Below are 20,060 nucleotides of genomic sequence, written 5' to 3'. Positions count from 1 at the left end.
GTAAGTAAAAGTGTGATTAGTTTTTATTATTCGAAGGTAATGATTCATGTTTTCAGCTTTGACAGATAATAATTATTAACCTCGTAAATTGAAAATAACTATTGTAGCGTAACAAATGTATGCGATCAGTGATATTTGAATTTGGTCGCATTATCTACCAGATGACGTATTATACGAATAAGGAAGAAAATTACACAATGCAGCAAACATGCCATATTAAACTTGTACTATCAGAGGAGTTGATTCCTATGCAAATCGGTGACTTAAGTAGTTTGGTTGCGTTACGTCAAACCCAGCTGACAGATCACAATTAACATTGAATTGACATAATATTCGACCAAATAACGTTGGTCTGTCAATTGCATAGGAATCAGCTTCCTCGATGGTACATTGCAATTTCGTCGCCTTATAACAAGAACGAACGAATAGATAGTTGTTCACTCCTTGTTCACTTAACATTGCATTTACTAATCCGCTGTCAAATTTTTACTGTGGGACATAAGTATTTTGACAGTCTGTTTAATTTTCAAAGATCCGTTAAGTAATGCCTTGTTAGGATTTAACAAACAGAGGTTGGTGAAAAAGAGTCTTTAGCTAAGCTATCTTTTAATTTTTTTTATTTAAATCTCAAACTATTACTGTAAACATATTTTTCCAGGTCATATGAATAAGATTATCATTTTATTAATTTTGAGGATTGCACAAGATTTAAGTTAGCGTCTTTACACAGGCGCCGCAGCGGCAGCGGCACCGCCACCGAGGCGGCGCCGCTGCATACTCATCCTTGTATCCTTTTCACCGCGGCGGCGGCGGCGGCGAAAAACGTTGCCGCTGCGGCACCGTGTGTAAACACGCTTACTAAAGTCCGGTTAAAGAACAGAGAGAAAAATGTATTGAGACCTTAACGCTACTTTCACTCCGCACCAAAATATTGCTATCACCGTTTTGCGCGGAGCAGTGGAAATAAGATTTAGCCATAAATGTGCAAGTCAAATAGACAAAATAGCATAAGGTCTCTACAAAATTTCGCCGCGTTCGTTGACCAGATTACAGCAAATCAAGTTGGAATATACGTACTAGAGTACAAATATCCAAGTATATGTAAACCTCGAATCAAGGTTTCTTAACTTTTTAATTCCTATGATATTCACAACTGTCATTTGTTATGTCATTCTATTAAAATTATATCTATTGAATGGACGGTCGATTTTTCTTTTGCTCTAAACCTATTCCCATTTTCCATCAGGTAATGGGCCCAGGTCGCTAACTGTAGCTAAAAGTAAAATACAAGTAATTTTTTGCATAAATAATAATGGATTCGCGCAACAAGAGAAATATCCATCAGTTTACTGGCGAGCGATGTAGTACATGGAAATTTCGCATAAGATCGTTGCTGGAGGAACTTCAAGTGCCATGTGTTGTTGATTCCGAAACTCCAGAGGATGCCGATGTTGAATGGTCGAAGAAAAATATGATAGCCAAAGGTACAGTCGTAGAGTATTTGGGTGACGCATTTTTAAATTTTGCGAAGGGATCAGCAACGGCCAAATCTATTTTGAAAATCTGGATAAGATTTACGAACGGAGGAGCTTGGCTACGCAATTAGCGTTGCGAAAACAGCTATTGAACCTCAAGTTACAGCCGGATTTGACACTATTACAACATTTTACTAATTTCGATAATTTGGTAACTGAATTGATCTCCGCTGGTGCCAGGCTGGACGAAATGGATAAAATATCGCATCTATTGCTCACGCTACCCACTTCATACGACGGCGTTATTACTGCGTTGGAAACACTCGGCGAAGAGCAGCTAAATTTGGTGTTTGTAAAAACTCGCCTACTAGATCACGAAGTAAAATTGAAGGCGGAACCTACGACAGGACTGAAAGCCCTGCAAACAGGGAATACGAAATATGCCAATAATAAGTCGTCAAGTTTTTATAAAAACAAATACAATTACTCAAAAGAAAAATAATTATATGCCCAGGAATTCATTGCATAAAATATCAAAAATGTATTGCGATTATTGTGGACGTAGAAACCATTTCAAGAAGGATTGTCGATATTTCAAGAAGTTGCAACAAAATAATCAATCTGTAAACATCAAGAAAACTGCAAACAGCGTTCAACCGTGCAACGACAATGATGAGGGCGGTTTCGCTTTTATGTCATCAAAATGTAAGTTACGCACTTCAAATTATTGTAACAGTAATACGATTTGTTTTCTTTTAGATTCTGGTGCGACAGATCATATTGTAAATGTTAAGAATGTTTTTACTTCCTACGTGCAATTACCTACACCCCTGAAGAACGGCGTTGCCAAAAATGGAGCTTCGATACTTGCGTTCGGTAAAGGACGAATAGAAGTAACCACTAATTTAGGAATTTTAGGTTCAATCGATGACGTTTTGTATTCGCCGGAGGTACGTTACAATTTATTATCGGTAAATCGCATGCAACAGGCTGGTATGACGGTTATTTTTGGTAATAACGGTGTTCAAATTTTTGGTAAAAAAAAAGAATGTTACATGACTGGTGAGAATTTAAATAATTTATTTAAATTAATAAATCTCTGTAATTTAAATGTAGTTTCTGAAAAACAACAAGATTGTTTAAAAGAATATAAGTTGTGGCTTGGTCGACTTGGCCATTTAAATAAGCAGAAACTTCATATTTCGAAAAATGTAGTTGATGAACGCGATTGTAAAATTTTTGATAATATTGTAATACCTACAGATGAGTTGTGTGAGTCTTGCATACTTGGCAAACAAGCTCGATTACCTTTTTCTAAATGTAAAGATAAAATTAATAATAACCGACCATTGTTTATTATTCACTCTGATGTATGCGGCCCGATTACACCTACTACTATTGACGATAAAAATTATTTTTGTAACTTTTATTGACGGTTTTACGCATTACAATGTTACTTATTTAATGTATGCTAAGTCTGAGGTACTTAAATGTTTCCAAGACTTTGTAGCTAAGAGTGAGAATCTATTTACCTTCAAAGTAACAAATTTGTATTGCGATAATGGGCGAGAATATCTCTCTAATGAGTTCAAAAATTACTGCGTTTGCAAGGGAATAACTTATCATTTGACTGTACCGTACACGCCACAGCAAAATGGTGTCGCAGAGCGCATGAATCGTACGTTAACCGAAATGGCGCGAACATTGGTTACAAGTGCGAAGTTAGATAAGTCATATTGGGGCGAAGCTATATTAACATCTACATATATAACAAATAGGCTTCCCACAAAAGCGCTTCCTAATAATAAAACACCATACGAGATGTGGCATAATAAAAAACCGAAAATTAATCATTTAAAAATATTCGGTTCTACTGCTTACGTTCATGACAAAACTAAGGGATCGAAGTTTGACGAAAAGTCTTTCAAAGCCATACTACCTAGTCGGTTACGACCAAAATGGTTATAAATTATTTAATGTAGAAAATAATCATTTCCTAATTGCAAGGGATGTTGTATTTGACGAGTTGAATTTTGAATCCTCTAGACCTGTCAACAATTTGGTACCAGTAAAAATTCCCGCCGAAATTAATAAGCCCTATAATGAATCGGCAAAGTTAATAGGCAACAAACACAGTAGTCCTCACATGAGCTCAGAAGCTGAACCTTCGTCTAGCAAACTGAGACGTAGTGAAAGAATTCAAAAATTGCCCGCAATTGATTACAAACAAATGGATGATCCTGACTTATCTATCACTTACAACAAATGAAATGTTACCTAATAATTATGACGATATTTTTAATAGAGATGATTCTAGTAAATGGTTAAAAGCAATAGAGAGTGAATTAGAGTCTATTAAAAGTAATAATACATGGAGTCTTGTAGAAAGACCTCAAAATGTAAATATTATTAGTTCTAAATGGGTTTTTACAATTAAAAAGAATGAGTTGGGTGAACCTATACGCTATAAAGCGCGACTAGTCGCTCGTGGCTTCACACAACAATACTTACAAGACTATGACGAAACGTTCGCTCCTGTAGCACGCATTACAACTTTACGATTTGTTTTAATAATAATAATAATAACTTTTATTTCGGATCACAACAAAAATCCATAGTGTTAGTAAATAATATAATTGAGACTTAAACTATGTTAGTACATCACATTATCAAATAACAATAGCAACAATTTGTGTATTAGGAATGGTGAGGCGTTGGAACTTTTAATGAGCCTATTCCTATTTAACGTGAACCTCTATCCAATGCCTTACCAAACCATCAAGATTATCAGTCAATACCCTTAGAATGCTGTTATTACTACTTCTGACACGCTGCATCAATGACGCCACTCTTTTTCTTATTATGGCGTTAAAGCCATCGGTGCGCATTTCTGCAAACATGCCTGAGGCACTACAGTACCTTGGTAGTCCTAACAGCATTCTAAAGATATTATTGTATTGAACACGAAGAGCATTTATCGCGCGCTGGGTGTAGCTCGCCCATAGATTGCATGTGTAAAAGGACTGGCAGTAAGCTTTAAATAAAGTCACTTTTACCTCATTCGAGCATCTTGCAAATCTACGAGCTAACATGTTCCCACGCACGGCCAACGCTCTTCGCTCCCTCTCAATGTCTACATCGTCAACAAGCGTATCAGTTACCCAATGACCCAGGTATTTAAATTTATGGACTCTAGCAAGTGGAACTTCATTAAGAAACACGGGTGGTATTGTGCTAACTATAAAGTTAGCACAATACCACTACTTGTTTTCCAACCCCGTGAACATAAGTTCACGGGGTTGGAAAACAAGTAGTTCACTTTTCTTAGAGTTATACCTGAGTCCTTGGGCCTCGGCATACACTTGACACTTGCCTAGCAGTTTTCTGAGGCCACTGACCGAGGGACTGAGTAGCACCATGTCATCAGCATAACTAATGTTGTTTAGCATCACTCCGCCCATGGAACAACCGACATTAGTGTTGCTCAGCTCCTCGATCAGCTTATTTATGTAAAGGTTGAAGAGACGAGGAGAAGTTAATCCACCCTGTCTAACTCCACAACTTAATTTGTACACGTTAGAGAGAGCCCCAGACCACTTTACAGCATTTTCCTGGTTCTTGTACCAATAATCAAAAATATTAATAACCTCAATTGGAAGATCCGTCTCATCCAGCAACTTGTTGCGTAGTATCTCATAGGACACCATATCGAAAGCCTTTGAAAGGTCCAGAAAACATGCATATACTGGAGTGCTTCTATCGGTGTAGTATTTGACAGTCTGCTTGACAGACAGAATTGCAGTTTCTGTAGATAGTCCTGCTCTGAAGCCAAATTGGGCATCGTGCAACTTAAGATGCTTGTCTAGATATTGATCAAGCAGACTGTCTAGGACCTTTGCGATTGTTGTGGCTAGCGATATGGGCCTATAATTAGCTTTACTGGAGGAATCTCCAGTTTTATTTTTGATTATTGGTACAACAACCGTCTTCATACAATCGCCAGGTAAATAAGTGTGCCTAATGCAAAGGGTGTAAAACAAAGAGAGAACCCTTGGTAAGTGTGAGCCAGCGTATCTCAGATGCTCAATGCTAATTCCATCATGACCTGGAGATTTACCCTTCGTCATAGCGCGTATTGTGTTAGACACTTCTTTCGCAGTAAAACGTATCGGGTGAGCAGATGTCCGGCTGGGCGAGTGGTTATTAGACTCGAGCGGCTGAGACACACAGTTTGGCCTGGATAAGGGCTCTATCAAAAAGTTCTCCCTAAACATATTGGCAATACCAGCTGGCTCTTGTATGCCTTCAACATTGAGAGAAATGCACGGCCTTGGATTGAGCTTATTGGTTTGCCTCCAAAAAGATTTAAAGTTCTTTTTCGTGTGATGTGATGCCAGAATATCCATTTTTATTTTCTCTTGATTATTCTGACACCAAGAGATAATAAAAATGGATATTCTGGCATCACATCACACACAGTTTTAGCACTTGCAAATCAGTTTGACTTACATGCCCATCATATGGATGTAAAAACCGCGTTTTTAAATGGAATTCTTAAAGAGGATATCTATATGGAAGTGCCGAAAGGCGTTACAGCGGATTCCAATCAAGTTTGTAAATTAAGTAAGTCGCTATACGGCTTAAAACAATCTTCTCGGTGTTGGTATGAACGTTTCGATCATACTCTTAAGGCTATAGGTTTTGAACATTCACAGGTAGATCCTTGTTTATATATTTTAAATAAAAATAGTATGAATGAAAATGTATACATTGTGCTTTATGTAGATGATGTTTTATTATGTACCAAAAATAAACAAATTATGGATTTATATAAAAAACGTTTAATGCAAGAATTTAGTATGACAGATTTAAATGAAGTAAAACTGTTCTTAGGCATTAAAATAGAACGAACTGAATGTAAATTAACTTTAGATCAATCTTTGTACCTTAAAAGTGTTTTGAATAAGTATTCCATGAGTGATTGTAATCTTTCAAAATCACCATTTCCATCAAAATTAGATTATGAAGCTTTAAGCTCAGACGTACATTATGATGCACCTTGTAAAAATGTCATAGGGTGTCTTATGTATGCGATGCTATGCACCCGGCCAGACATTTGTGCTGCAATAAGTATTCTAAGTCGATATCAAAGTAAAAATAATGAGGAGTTATGGCTATGCTTAAAACATTTATTGAGATACATAAAAGGCACTGTTAAAGTTGACCTATGTAAAATGTAATTTTAAACAATTGGTTGTTGGTTATGCAGATTCTGACTGGGGAGGCGACTTAATTGATAGAAAGAGTACAACTGGACATGTTTTTAAAATTTTCGATAATTGTACAATATCGTGGAATACGCGTAAGCAAAACACTGTCGCAGCTTCCTCAACAGAAGCCGAATATATGGCATTAATTGAAGCAGTTAGAGAAGCAATTTGGATAAAATCCTTATTAAATAGTATTTTGATTCCAGTAAAATTGCCAATAATTATATTTGAGGATAATAATAGCTGCATCAGTATAGCCAATAATCCAACCAATCATAAAAGGTCGAAGCATATCGACATAAAGTACCACTTTACTCGTGAACAAATTACTAACAAAGTAATAAAGTTAGAATATGTTTCCACAGGAAATCAACTGGCTGATATCTTCACAAAGATGGTACATACTCCAAAGTTTCTTGAAATAAGGAGTAAATTAAATTTAATTTAAATTGTGAAATGAATTATTTTTATGATTGAAGTTAATCTATAATAGTTAAAGTGATATATTTTTGTTTTAGTTAAATTCAGTAAGCTAAGTTCAGTGTAAACTTGAGCTAAGTTATTTCAGTAAGAAATAAAACATTGAATTAATTATTATAAAATAGTTCTGATTGTGTTACTACTTGAATATTTGAGGGGGACTGTTGGAATATACGTACTAGAGTACAAATATCCAAGTATATGTAAACCTCAAATCAAGGTTTCTTAACTTTTTAATTCCTATGATATTCACAACTGTCATTTGTTATGTCATTCTATTAAAATTATATCTATTGAATGGACGGTCGATTTTTCTTTTGCTCTAAACCTATTCCCATTTTCCATCAATTATATTCAACAAATAAAAAAAATTAACTACTAAATCCCAGCTTTCATCGAAAACTCACAATTTTTTTGTAATTTCATAAAACGTTTATAAATTTAATTTGAGCCAATTATAATAATTTTAAACACCTAAAGCAATATTGAATGAAAATAACGTATTATTCGCAAAAGCTTATAATATATTAATTGTTCACTTTGACTCTAAGTATACCTATATTACTAAGCCATTACTTTTCATGCAACACCAAAAAAAATACAACAATATTTTGTGTATTACAACATATAACAACAATAAATAATCAAATAACAATTTTAATACTTTAAAGTAGCTTAAAGTACAAAAACAACAATACATGTCTTAGAGACATGTTATTGTAACTTAAAGTTTAAGGGCTTGTTTCACCACTTTCTGATAAAGTGCCGAATAGGCTATTCACAACTTTTTGACACATTCTCCATACTTGGTCTGTCAAGTTAATTGGCGGATAGCCTATTCATCATTTATCAGAAAGAGGTGAAACAGGCCCTTAGAATAAAAAAACAATACAAAATATGCAACCAAATATTTTTAGTAAATTCGTATATTATATTATACATACTTTTAAATATAATCACTTTTTGCATCACAAAAAAAAAGATTGGAAATCTCTTATTTAACTCTAAATTAAAAAACTTTATAGTCATGGAGTATGTTAAGGTTTATTGTCTACAGACTAAATACTATGTTTTGGTGTATCTGTGGTATTAAGAAGCACTTTGGTTTATTAATTGTCTATTGCCAGTTTCTATAGTTTGACTGTAGTTTATCTCTTCAACAGCGTTGTTAGCTAGTTAATATTTTTAGTTTGTATGACGTTAACAAATTAAGAGACTGAATAGATAAGCTTCCGTCAAATAACTTTAAAGACTGGGCGTTTATGAGATATTTGTCTATGGTTTAACTAATAATATTATAATACTTTACAGTATCGAGACATTAACGATTCTATGAATGAGCTACTATATTATGTTAATTATATTATTATGCTCACCCAATATTTTCTACACCTACCCTCAATTACATTTGCGGACCAGAAGTTTCTAGGTCCAAACCACGAAACGGGTCACAAAGCCGCACTAATCAATTTTGGTTTCGTGACATAACTTTATATTTATTTCATATTTCTTTGAAAAAAAATAAGTAACTTAATATTAAAATATGTCCAATTGTTCTGTTATTTGTCTGGTGGTTTGGACCATCTTTAAGCTAATATTTAATACACTGGATACATAAATGACGACTATACCTACATAATATATTTTAGCCTTCGAATAATAAAAACCAAGGAAACGTAACTCCAATACCGTTTTAAAATTGGTTCCCTTCGCACTGTCATGTAACGTCAGCCTAGTACCGCTCAAGGCCACATAAATATTGCAAATGTGTTGAAATGTGTATCTGGTACACATTTTTGACAAGTATTGTGGAGCATGTTTTTTGACGGAGTTACCTTTCCTTAGTTTTTATTATTCGTAACATTTAGCAACAAGCACATTCATAGATACGTGTCAATGTGTCAAAGATATGTCACGGAAGTGTGTTGTGTGATGTGTCACAAGTTGGTCACAACCATAAAGTTAATATACCTAGCGGAATAGAGAAACAATCTCTCAGCTGTAGTGTTGAACGTTTTGAGCGACTTAAATATTCAATTAAAAAGCTAGACGTATAATTAAATGGCGATGTTCAGTCAAAGGGCTAGCTGTTTGATTGAACGGCTGCGACATATCTTATCTTATATCTTTAAACGAGCAATTCTTGTATATATATATATATATATATATATATATATATATATATATATATATATATATATATATTTGGAATCTCGGAATCGGCTCCAACGATTTTCATGAAATTTAGTATATAGGGAGTTTCGGGGGCGATAAATCGATCTAACTAGGAATCATTTTTAGAAAATGTCAATTTATTCATGTTTTGTCTACTACCGAGCAAAGCTCGGTCAAATAGCTAGTATACATACTATAAGACCTATTTTAGCCAATCAGGGTTACACATAGTTGTAGTATCTTTGCCTCTTTTTCATAAGTAATAGAACGAAAGAGATATCCATGATTGCTTTTAACCCATCAATCCTCAAGCGGCAGCCGGCAGCCGCAAAACAATTGAAAATCTATTGTGTCTGCGATACCCACGATGGAGATGTTGCCGTGAGTGTATATTTCAATGACAATTGAGCATGTATCTATGTAAGTGTTCCTACATCTAGTTTACGTACTTATACAAAATATTCAGACTAATGAGATACTGGTGATATTCTTCTACTTGTGCCCAGCGCCGTTTAACCGTCTGAAAATTTGAAAGTTTTACATTTTAGGTAACGTTATGAAAGAATTTACCTTTTTGATAGAGGGTACATGATTTAGTGGATATCTAATCGAAATAAAAGACACATAATATCATATTAGGTTATATTACACGTTATATTACACGCAATTTATATTACATGTTTATATTACTGCAATGTTTTCACGCTAGAGGCAGGACCAACATACACAGAAAACAAAAAGTTTTGTGTCAATATTCTGATAGGACGTGTGCAGTGTGTGATTTGTTCGGATTGTCTACTGTACGTGCTAGGAGCGCCCTTTGCTCCGACGTTTTCGTAATATTCCCTATTTGTTACATTTAATATGAAGCTTAGTGCCTCGATTCACCGTTTAAACGTTGAGGGAATATGCGTGGTGGCCACAAAGGAGGATCTTCCGACCGAGCGAGGTGTTATGCTCGGGTAAGCCGGAGCCCGTATACAGGGTATAAAAACTAAGTGATAACTGATAATATTTTATATAAGGAACACGTACACACCCTAAAATATTATCACTTAGTTTTGTTACACCCTGTATACCCACGCACTTTGGAAACTGCGATAGCGCGATGCAGGACGGGCGCTAATTGTGGGTAGGTTACACACAGACATACTCACCTAGCAGCGCGACGAGGTCTGCGAGGCGGTCGCGGTGCGCCCACATGTGGGCGTGCGCCGCCCACAACGCCGAGACCAGTTTGTCGTTGGCTCGGTCGTCCATCTCTATGTCGAGCGGGAGTTGGGGGTTGAACCTGAAATGTTGGAGGATAATAAATAAGAATGGTTGTAGTATAATAAAAATAATAAAATCTATGGAACGCTTTACACCATAACGCTAAGTATAGTACCTAAAGGGTTACGGGTACCAGACAACAGAAATATATTTATTACTTTTATACTATACGTAATACGTAGATTTTTATTATATTATGATACACTTATTTAATACACATCCACTATCCATGACCCAGGGACTTTGAAAACTTTTTTGCTTTGAACCCGCGACCCCCGGCATAACATTACCAATCTTTTAGGGTGTAGTCGGGTAAATTCAGAAAAAAAAACACATAAATCATACCTCAACAATCAATAAAATGCCAAACCTGTAATATGGGACGCCGAGCGCGCCGCACCAAGCCCGCGCGCGGTCCACCACACGACCGTCAGATTGCGTCGCCTGAAATTATACATAGATAATTAGGTATACTTCTAAATCGTCTTACGAATAGTCTAAGTGAAAATCAGCCAAAAGAACAAGCGGGTTTCAGAAGCAACTTTTCGACTACTGATCACATACACGTCCTACGACAAATACTGCAGAAATATGGGGAATATAAAAAAACCTACTGGCTGGGCTTTGTTGATTATAATAAAGCATTTGATTCTTTAGAACACCAATACATTTGGAAATCACTTCGGCAACAAGGAGTCCACATAAAGTACATTCGTCTATTGATAATCATTTATAAAAGTACTAAGACACAAATAAAACTAGAAAAAGCTGGAGAGGAGTTTTCAATTTTATTGAAAGAGGCGTCCGCCAAGGGGGTATTCACCGAAATTATTCTCAGCAGTGCTGGAGACAATCTTCAAAAGATTGGATTGGGATAATTACGGAATTAATATGAACCTTAGTTTCTCTCCGTTCTGTCGTCTGCGAATCTTAAGTGACTTATCACTTAAGATTCGCAGATGACTTTGTACTATTCTCAGAATTGCCCTAAGACCTTGCAAAAGATGCTACAACAACTGTCAGACGAAAGCGCGAAGGCTGGTCTATAACCACGAACATCGCCAAAACAAAGATAATAATGAGTAAGTCTCCAACAAAAGACGATATCACAATTAATAATCAGCGAGTAGAATACGTAGATGAATATATTTATCTGGGCCAACTCGTATCACCAAAGACAATATGCAGAATAAAATCGAAAGGCAAATAACAAGTACTTGGAAGAGATTTTGGTCGTTGAGCGAAATAATAGCAGAGTTTTACCTATCAATAAAACTCTTATTACGTCCGGAACCTTATTCAAGGCCTTTAAACAAAATTGAGATGGTAGTCTTCCGTTTCCTGCCGTAATATTGATCGTTGTAGTTCCTTTCCGGACTTTTTGGCGCCAAGATGACGCTACGATGGCGGTAAGATGGCGGTTTCCATTGTTCACCAGGGGAGGCGCGCGCGCGTTCTTCCTCATTGCAGTCTCAATTTTTTAGCACCAGGCAGACCTTACTGTAAGGCCTTGAATAAGGTTCCGGACATAGATAATAAGAGTTTTATTGATAGGTAAAACTCTGCTATTATGATTATGAGACACGAGTTAGTTATAATATATTTTTAAATGATTTAGTATTTTAAGTTGTGCATGATTTTAATAACTATAATTTGTTCAAAACCTTAGGTTCGTAAATAATGTATTAATTTATAATAACTTCTATTATTTTAATATTATTGATCATGTTCCTTAAAGAACACATTTTAAATTTTTACAAAACTAGTAACGGGTTCAAAAACATTAGTAAGTAAAGAATTACTGGTAAAAGAAATCGGCTTACAAGCTACTTCTTTTCTATAATTATTTTTTAAAAATATTTACTGACCTATTTGCTCTATCTAAAATTTTATCTAAAGGCTCTTTGCCAAGCCAACTCCTAGAGGCAACGGAGATCGTACGCTTCCCGGAGTTGCCTTGACACCGGCTTCTCTTAAAATCAAATTAACCCATTCAGAAATTACTGTTCTAGGAGCAGCTTTTGGTACTCCCCGAGCTGATACAAATAAATTTTCGATGCCGGCTTCTTTCAGTCTATCGCTACCTAGAACAACAAATTTTAGTACGAGATCAAGATTTGAATTTTCACTGTCCGAAAAGAGTTTCCAACCTGATTGAATGTGGGATTCTGAATCGGTTTTAGAACCGTACATAGGTCAGAAAGTTACAGTATCACTTTCATTAACATCTACAAAGGAGCCCTGCGACACGCTTAATAAAGTCAAGTCGTGCACTCTACGACCCGAGTATAAATAGTATAATAATAGTAAAACGGCGCTTCGCCTGAAAATTGCAAATAAATTTTCACAATTTACGTAGATACACTAGTCGCCCAAACTGTACTCGGCTTATTACATTTTTGAACATTATTTGTTGAAATGGTGTTCAAATTTTTATTTTCCAAAACATGAGAAGCAAGACTTGCACTATTATATTTTGTATTGCAAAGTTTAGAAACAACTGACTTGTGAACTAGGATTGTTTTGTAAGCTAGATTATGTTTTCAGCTAAAACTGCACTAAATGTGACTCCGAGGAGTTAGTAGGCTGGACCCTCAAAACTTTGCACCAATTTAACCATCTTATCCAAATCTCCATCGTCAGGTTTCGTACTCGTGGAGGAGAAAAGGCCGTTGATAGATAAGTACAGAAAGTTCGACTCTATGTCTCGTACCGTGAATGGCGGTGACTCGAGACTTTAGATCCACTTTTCATAAAGTCTGGGGCCACAAGAACACGCCTTTCGCACGATTGAGATGCATCATTACTCTGGGCATCAAATTCGGAGGTGGGAATACCCAAACCAGACTGAAGCTCCATTCCAATGAGAACGCGTTGTGTCTCTACGCCATTTGATCCCTTTGGTCTAAGCTAACATACTTTGGCACCACGTGAGCTCGGGCTGATGCAAATAAGTCGGGCATGCCCCACTTCCGAAAGATGATGTCGGTCACCGCAGGGGCTAGATGCCCATCTAAAATGTAAAAAATAATTATTATAATAAGTAGTAATTATAAGTCAGATTCTTTAGAGAATTTGATTTGTTCCCCCCTTCATTTCTTAAGTATGCCACTAGTCACTACAGATTTGTTATCGCACTGCAGAAGCAGAGACGACTTACTTAGTGTAGGGCCGTCTTCGCGTAAACATTTTAAAATTGTTAACATTCCTTTTTGATTTGAATGGAGATTTTCTTCATCATTAGGCCAATCTCATGTTAAAAATACATTATTTAAATCCGCTCCCCTACCAGAGTCGGAAACGTCGGTGAAGTCGAGAAGACTTTTTACAAATCACAATTAGCCAACCACCATTCTAACTCAATAGCGTGAAAAGGTAGAGATCGCTTTTCATAGGGGCTACATCCAAGTACACAATGGGTCAAAAGACTTCGATAATTTAAGCGACTTTGTGGAACTGCTAGTCGAGCAAAATTTGGACGACTGACAATGCTCTGTATTTCTCTAAGAGTTGCTTTTCTAAATCATAACTTGAACTTTTGAATCTAGAATGGATTTTCGATTGTTCCATGTGTCTCAAAAAAGACCTAAATATTCTAAAGCCTTTTGTGGCTGAAGTAAGGGATTTAATCTTATTAATTACTACCCTACCTAGCTTGTGTATCGTATCAAGTGGATACAAGTCTGTTCTAATATTTTCGTTTTATCCTGGCGTGCAATTACGAAATACAACTATACGCATACCTTGTTCTCGTAGTAATTCTGCTGACCAATTTGTCAGGGACGTGAAAACTTTGGGGGCAGTGGCCAGCCCAAATGGCAAACAGGTCATTTGTAAGAGTTGACCTCTGTACAATAACCTCAGAAAGCAACGATGGTGTAGAGACACCGGTATGTGATAATAATAAGCCTGCGTTAGGTCTATCTTTACTAGCCAATCGTTGGGCTGCAGAAATTCTAATATTCGATGCGTAGCTATCAGTTGAAATTTGCTTATCTTCAGAAACTCGAAATTGAAAATAGAACGCATAGTTAAAAACATTTTTGATTAAAAAAAACTCGGAGTTTCGGGGGCATATTCTAAAATTCTGTCCTTAAGCAACGTTTGAATAACCTGATCCATTTCTGGGGACGAAGCTATCGTCCGTGAATTAACGTGACTTTAAGAGTCGAGGACGGTTTCCGTAAAAACGGAATTATTATTTTAAAAAAAAGGGGGAGAAGGAGCACCCCACATTTTCCAAACATGGTTAATAGCCTCCCCTCTCTAAACTCCTGTTGAAAGTCAAAATTTTCTATCACCTCTTCCTCTGCCTCTCGGGGCATTGGATTGATTAAAAGACTTATTCGTACCCAGGGCCTGTTGTCTTGGAGGAAGAAACGTTGGTGGCTTATATGAGTGCCGAAAAACCCGCTCATATACTTCTGCTTAAATACTTCTGCGGCATTATAGAGGCGAGTGGGTGGTCACACTCAGCCCTCATACTCTTTTACGTAACGACTCGCAACGATGGCGGATATCGAAACTGTTGCGGCGACAGCATTATGTCTGGCGTCTGCTGAGTATATAATATAACTATATGCATATTTTAAAAAGAAATCAAAACAGATCGAATCGAAGACGCCGTCGTCGTAGTATTTAAAAGGAAATTGTGGATTAGGGAAATTCATAGAAATAGAACACCGTAAGTACCTATCGTATGTATAGGTATCGTAGGCGGTGACATTTTTGTGGATTTTGTCGCACGTACTTCTCGTTCAAAACGCTGGCGGCAAGTAAGCGAGAGAGCTGAATGTAAACACTCACTCGCGCTCGCGCTGCCCGTCCTTTGACTTCCGCCCGAAAAACCGACACTCGAGGGAGCGCTGGGCAATGGCAGCGGCATGAGCAGTGGCAGCGCGAGTCACCTATTTACATATTCACGCTGCCCACTTCCCTCCCCACTTCCCTGTCCAACAGGGCTGAGTGTAAATGTAGTATAATAACTGGGGCCTGGTTGGCATAGGAGCCAAAATTATAATTAAAAACATAGGGGTGGAAAGGTCGCACCGCCTGTGCTTGAGAATATGCATAACTTCGATTATTACTTAAAGCCAAACGGTGCTTGGAAGCGACCGGTTTGTTTGTAATAACTGGGGCCTGGTTGCGCAGCCAGAGCACCCGAAGCATGCCGCCTCTCTTGCGCAGACAAGGCTGTCTTTTGATAAATGTAAATCTTATTTACACCTCCATTATTTTTAATAAAATCGGACAATAGCGGGGCTAAAATGGTCGCTTTGGAGAGTCATATTATGAATCATTATATTATGGTTCATTAAAATAATAATAATAATCGCAAAATGGTCACTCTGCTTGCAATTCATGTCCAGTAATTCGTATTTGATATTCGTCAGTTTCACAGTTTTGACAATTCGTTTTCTGAATTGATTTGAGAGGAATTGCAAAATGTGGCCATTTTAGCCTGGCTGCTCTTTATTAAATAGAATATAATATTCGCATGACGGAGGAATTTTTAAATTAGAAAAACTATTCCTTTACTAGAAATATGAAAAATTCCTGACGTTGCTCAATAATATCAGCACGCCTAATGCAAACCAATTAATATTATTTTTTTCTAACGCATCATTTTGCATTAATTTATTACTGAACTCGTAATAGCGTCCAAAGACTTCTCGTATTCAAATTAAAATTATTTGCTTTCTTAAATTGTTTCAGTTCTTCGTTAACCTCCAATTATTCTATTTCCTGGAAGAAACCGCTAGCAGCGGTAAGACCGCCAATTTGCGCGAGTCCTTTATTTTTATAATATTTGTATTGAGCTATGTTTTAATCTGCAAATAAAGATTTTTTTTTATTATTATTATTCAACAAAACCAGGCCGCGCGTTATGAGTTTTTTTGAATATCCGAATAACGGATATTTGACCAATTGTCAGAGTTAAAGTGTTGCAAGCTACGTTGCAAGCAAATAATTGAGCGTCTGTTAATAATGCTCCGCAGAGGCATTCTGAATAGACGGTTCTTTGAGGTTGGTCGTCAAATCAAAATTAAAAATAGTTCGACGTATTAGAAACAGCGTCATGATCAATATTTTCGTAGGTGTTAACTAAAACGCTACTAGCATTATTTTCCTGCGCAATCGTATCCAAAGGTGGATAGATACAAGCTAAGAAATTTTGGATCTGACTGACCTGCTTGACAAGGTTTTGCAATACCTCGTCATCCCATTTTCGCTTCCGTTGTACGACTGGTTCTTCATCTGACGATGACGATGTAGAAGAAACACACTCGCAAGGACTTTTATCATCATAATATTTCGACAATGTAATGTTAAAACTTAAATTTAAAAATTTTGAAACCACAAACGATCTAGAATAAATTATTAACTGTTTAAGAAAAAGAATATAGTTATTAGCAAAGAAACAATTTTTTTTATAATTTTAATAATTTTAACGAACGCTAACAGCGTTATACGTCTTTACGGCACACAACTTAAGACGCCAATGAGGAAGAACGCGCGCGCGCCTCCCCTGGATCCTGGTGAACAATGGAAACCGCCATCTTACCGCCATCGTAGCGCCATCTTGGCGCCAAAAAGACCGGAAAGGAACTACAACGATCAATATTACGGCAGGAAACGGAAGACTACCATATCAATTTTGTTTAAAGGCCTTGAATAACGGTGATAGGACATAATGAAAAACAAAGAAATGCCAATGTCAGACAAACGAAAAGTTTATAATGCTTGTATCCGAGTACAGTGTCTAACAAATGGATGTCACACTTGGGCCCTAACTGATCAACTGCAAAATAAAGTAAATATTTGCCAGAATGGTAAAGAGAGAAGCGTACTGGGTATAAAAAGAAAAGACAGAGAGAAATTAAAGATTATTAAAGAAAAGTCAAAGTTTAAAAAAGTACAATCGACATGTAAATAATTAAAATTTCGTTGGACAGGACACATGCTAAGAGAGAAAAGAGAGAAATGGACAAGAATTGTAACGGAACGGTACCCTACAGGAAGTACTATAAGCAGGGGAAGAACGACTAAAAGTTGGGTAGATGACTTGAAGGAAGTACGAGGGCTGCTATTTATGTATCCGGAATTAAAAAAAGAAACAAACATATATCATTTAATATGGTTTTATTGCTTTTCAAAATATTCGCCGCGATGATCGACACACTTTTGCATACGCTGGAACCAATTTTCATAGCACTTTTTCCATTCTGATTGAGGTATCTCCAAAACGTGCATTTTGAACGCATCAACAGCCTCTTCGCGGCTCGAAAAACGTTGACCACGTAATTTGTTCTTCGCGTATGGAAATAAAAAGAAATCGTTAGGTGCCAAATCAGGGCTGTACGGCGGATGACCAGTCAATTCGATCTTTTGACCCTACAAAAACTGAGTTGTTTCAGCTGAGGTGTGACAGCTAGCATTGTCGTGATGTAATATGATTCTGCGTTGTCGGTTGTCCTTTCTTATTTCTTCAAAGACTTCTGGTAAACAAATGGTCGTATACCATTCAGAATTAACCGTTTTACGATTCTCTAATGGCACTGTAGCCACATGTCCATTAATTCCAAAAAAACAGGCGACCATTTGCTTCAAAGTACTTTTTGCACGAGTAACTTTTGTTGGTTTCGGCTCATCTTGGAACACCCACACCGTTGACTGTTGTTTAGTTTCGGGGTCATATGCATAGATCCAAGATTCATCACCTGTGTAGATATTATAAACGGCTTTTGACGTACCACGGTTGTATTTTTTTATCATTTTTTTGCACAAATCGACACGAGCCCGTTTTTGATCGATTGTCAAGTTGTGCGGAATCCAACGCGAACATATTTTTTTTACAGCCAAATGTTCGTGTAATATCTTATGTATGCTCGTCATACTTATGCCTAAGGACGCCTCTATCTCGCGATATGTAACATGACGATCACGCATTATTAGTTCCCGCACAGCATCTATATTTTGTGGGACAACAGCTGTTTTTGGGCGACCTTCTTTATTTTCATCCGTGAGCATAGACCGCCCACGATTAAACTCACTGTACCAGTGATAAACAGTGGTTTTTGATGGTGCTTCATCTCCAAAAGTTGCGGTGAGTTGAATAAAGCACTGTTGTTGATTTAGCCCACGCCGAAAATAGTAGTAAATCATTGCACGAAAATGTTCACGCGTTAAATCCATGGCAAATGAAGACACGCAATTTTCAAAATGACGCCACAATGGAAAAATAATTGACAGTCACATGAAACAAAATGTATTCTTCAACCAAAGAATTCTATTTTCAAATGTTGTAATTACTTTTTAAATATTGTTCTTGTAAGTGGCCAGTTCCGGATACATAAATAGCAGCCCTCGTAGCTGGACCAGGATGGCTATGCAAAGCAAAGGACAAAGATAAATGGAAAGCCTTAGAGGAGGCCTTTGTCGAAAGACAAGCTGTTGGGAGAAGGAAAATAATAATTTATAATATAGTAATAAGTGTATAACTTAAAAAAGATACTGTAAATTAATTTAGAAAATATTATATTTCATGAAGTGCAGTTAGTAAACACAGCAATAAAGGCTATTTTATTTTTATTTTTTATAATCCATACTAATATTATAAATGCGAAAGTATCTCTGTCTGTCTGTCTGTCTGTCTGTCTGTCTGTCTTGCTTTCACGCCAAAACTACTGAACCGATTGCAATGAAATTTTGTACACAGTTATTCTAGAGTCTGAGAAAGGACATAGGCTACATTTTGATGTGGGAAAATATCTTATTTCCATGAAAATATCGATGAAAATGAATTCGCATTGCGCGTGGCCAGCGCTCATCCCGGGGGTCCTGGGTTCGAGTGCCGCAGGCGGAACAAAAAGTTTTCAATGTTCCTGGGTCTTGGATGTGTATTAAAATAAAATTTCAAAAATCTTAAACATATTTTATGTATAATATTATAAAAAATCTAGAAATATATCGACGCAATGAACATTTTAGTTCTAATACTATTCAACAGATGGCGTTTTATTTTTTACTTTATTGTAACATAGAACTAATCATACTTATTAGTTAGTATGTTTTTGTTTATAGTTTTTAATACGTTAGAATATTATCCATACTAATATTATAAATGCGAAAGTATCTCTGTCTGTCTGTCTGTCTGTCTGTCTGTCTGTTTGTCTGTCTGTCTGTCTTGCTTTCACGCCAAAACTACTGAACCGATTGCAATGAAATTTTGTACACAGTTATTCTAGAGTCTGAGAAAGGACATAGGCTACATTTTGATGTGGGAAAATATCTTATTTCCATGAAAATATCGATGAAAATGAATTCGCATTGCGCGTGGCCAGCGCTCATCCCGGGGGTCCTGGGTTCGAGTCCCGCAGGCGGAACA

The 20,060-nt window shown here is 36.6% G+C and overlaps 1 protein-coding gene across 1 annotated transcript in view; it reads right to left on the bottom strand.

Moving 5' to 3' along the window:
- Nucleotides 1–9,786: 9,786 nt before the first annotated feature.
- The window catches only part of LOC121739339 (85/88 kDa calcium-independent phospholipase A2), a 49,636-nt gene continuing 39,362 nt past the window's right edge, over nt 9,787–20,060 (bottom strand). Inside the window, exons 14-16 of the mRNA XM_042131737.1 lie at nt 11,043–11,116; nt 10,558–10,691; nt 9,787–9,920 (exon numbers count right to left, since the gene is read on the bottom strand). Of these exons, the coding sequence (XP_041987671.1) occupies nt 9,913–9,920; nt 10,558–10,691; nt 11,043–11,116 (216 nt within the window). The 3' untranslated portion in view covers nt 9,787–9,912. The remainder of the gene's footprint in view (nt 9,921–10,557; nt 10,692–11,042; nt 11,117–20,060) is intronic.

This window comes from Aricia agestis, chromosome Z (assembly GCF_905147365.1).
Source record: "Aricia agestis chromosome Z, ilAriAges1.1, whole genome shotgun sequence".
Taxonomy (NCBI): Eukaryota; Metazoa; Arthropoda; class Insecta; order Lepidoptera; family Lycaenidae; genus Aricia; species Aricia agestis.
The sequence above is the reverse complement of the archived record's forward strand: the minus strand, read 5'-3'. Positions and strand labels throughout refer to the sequence as shown.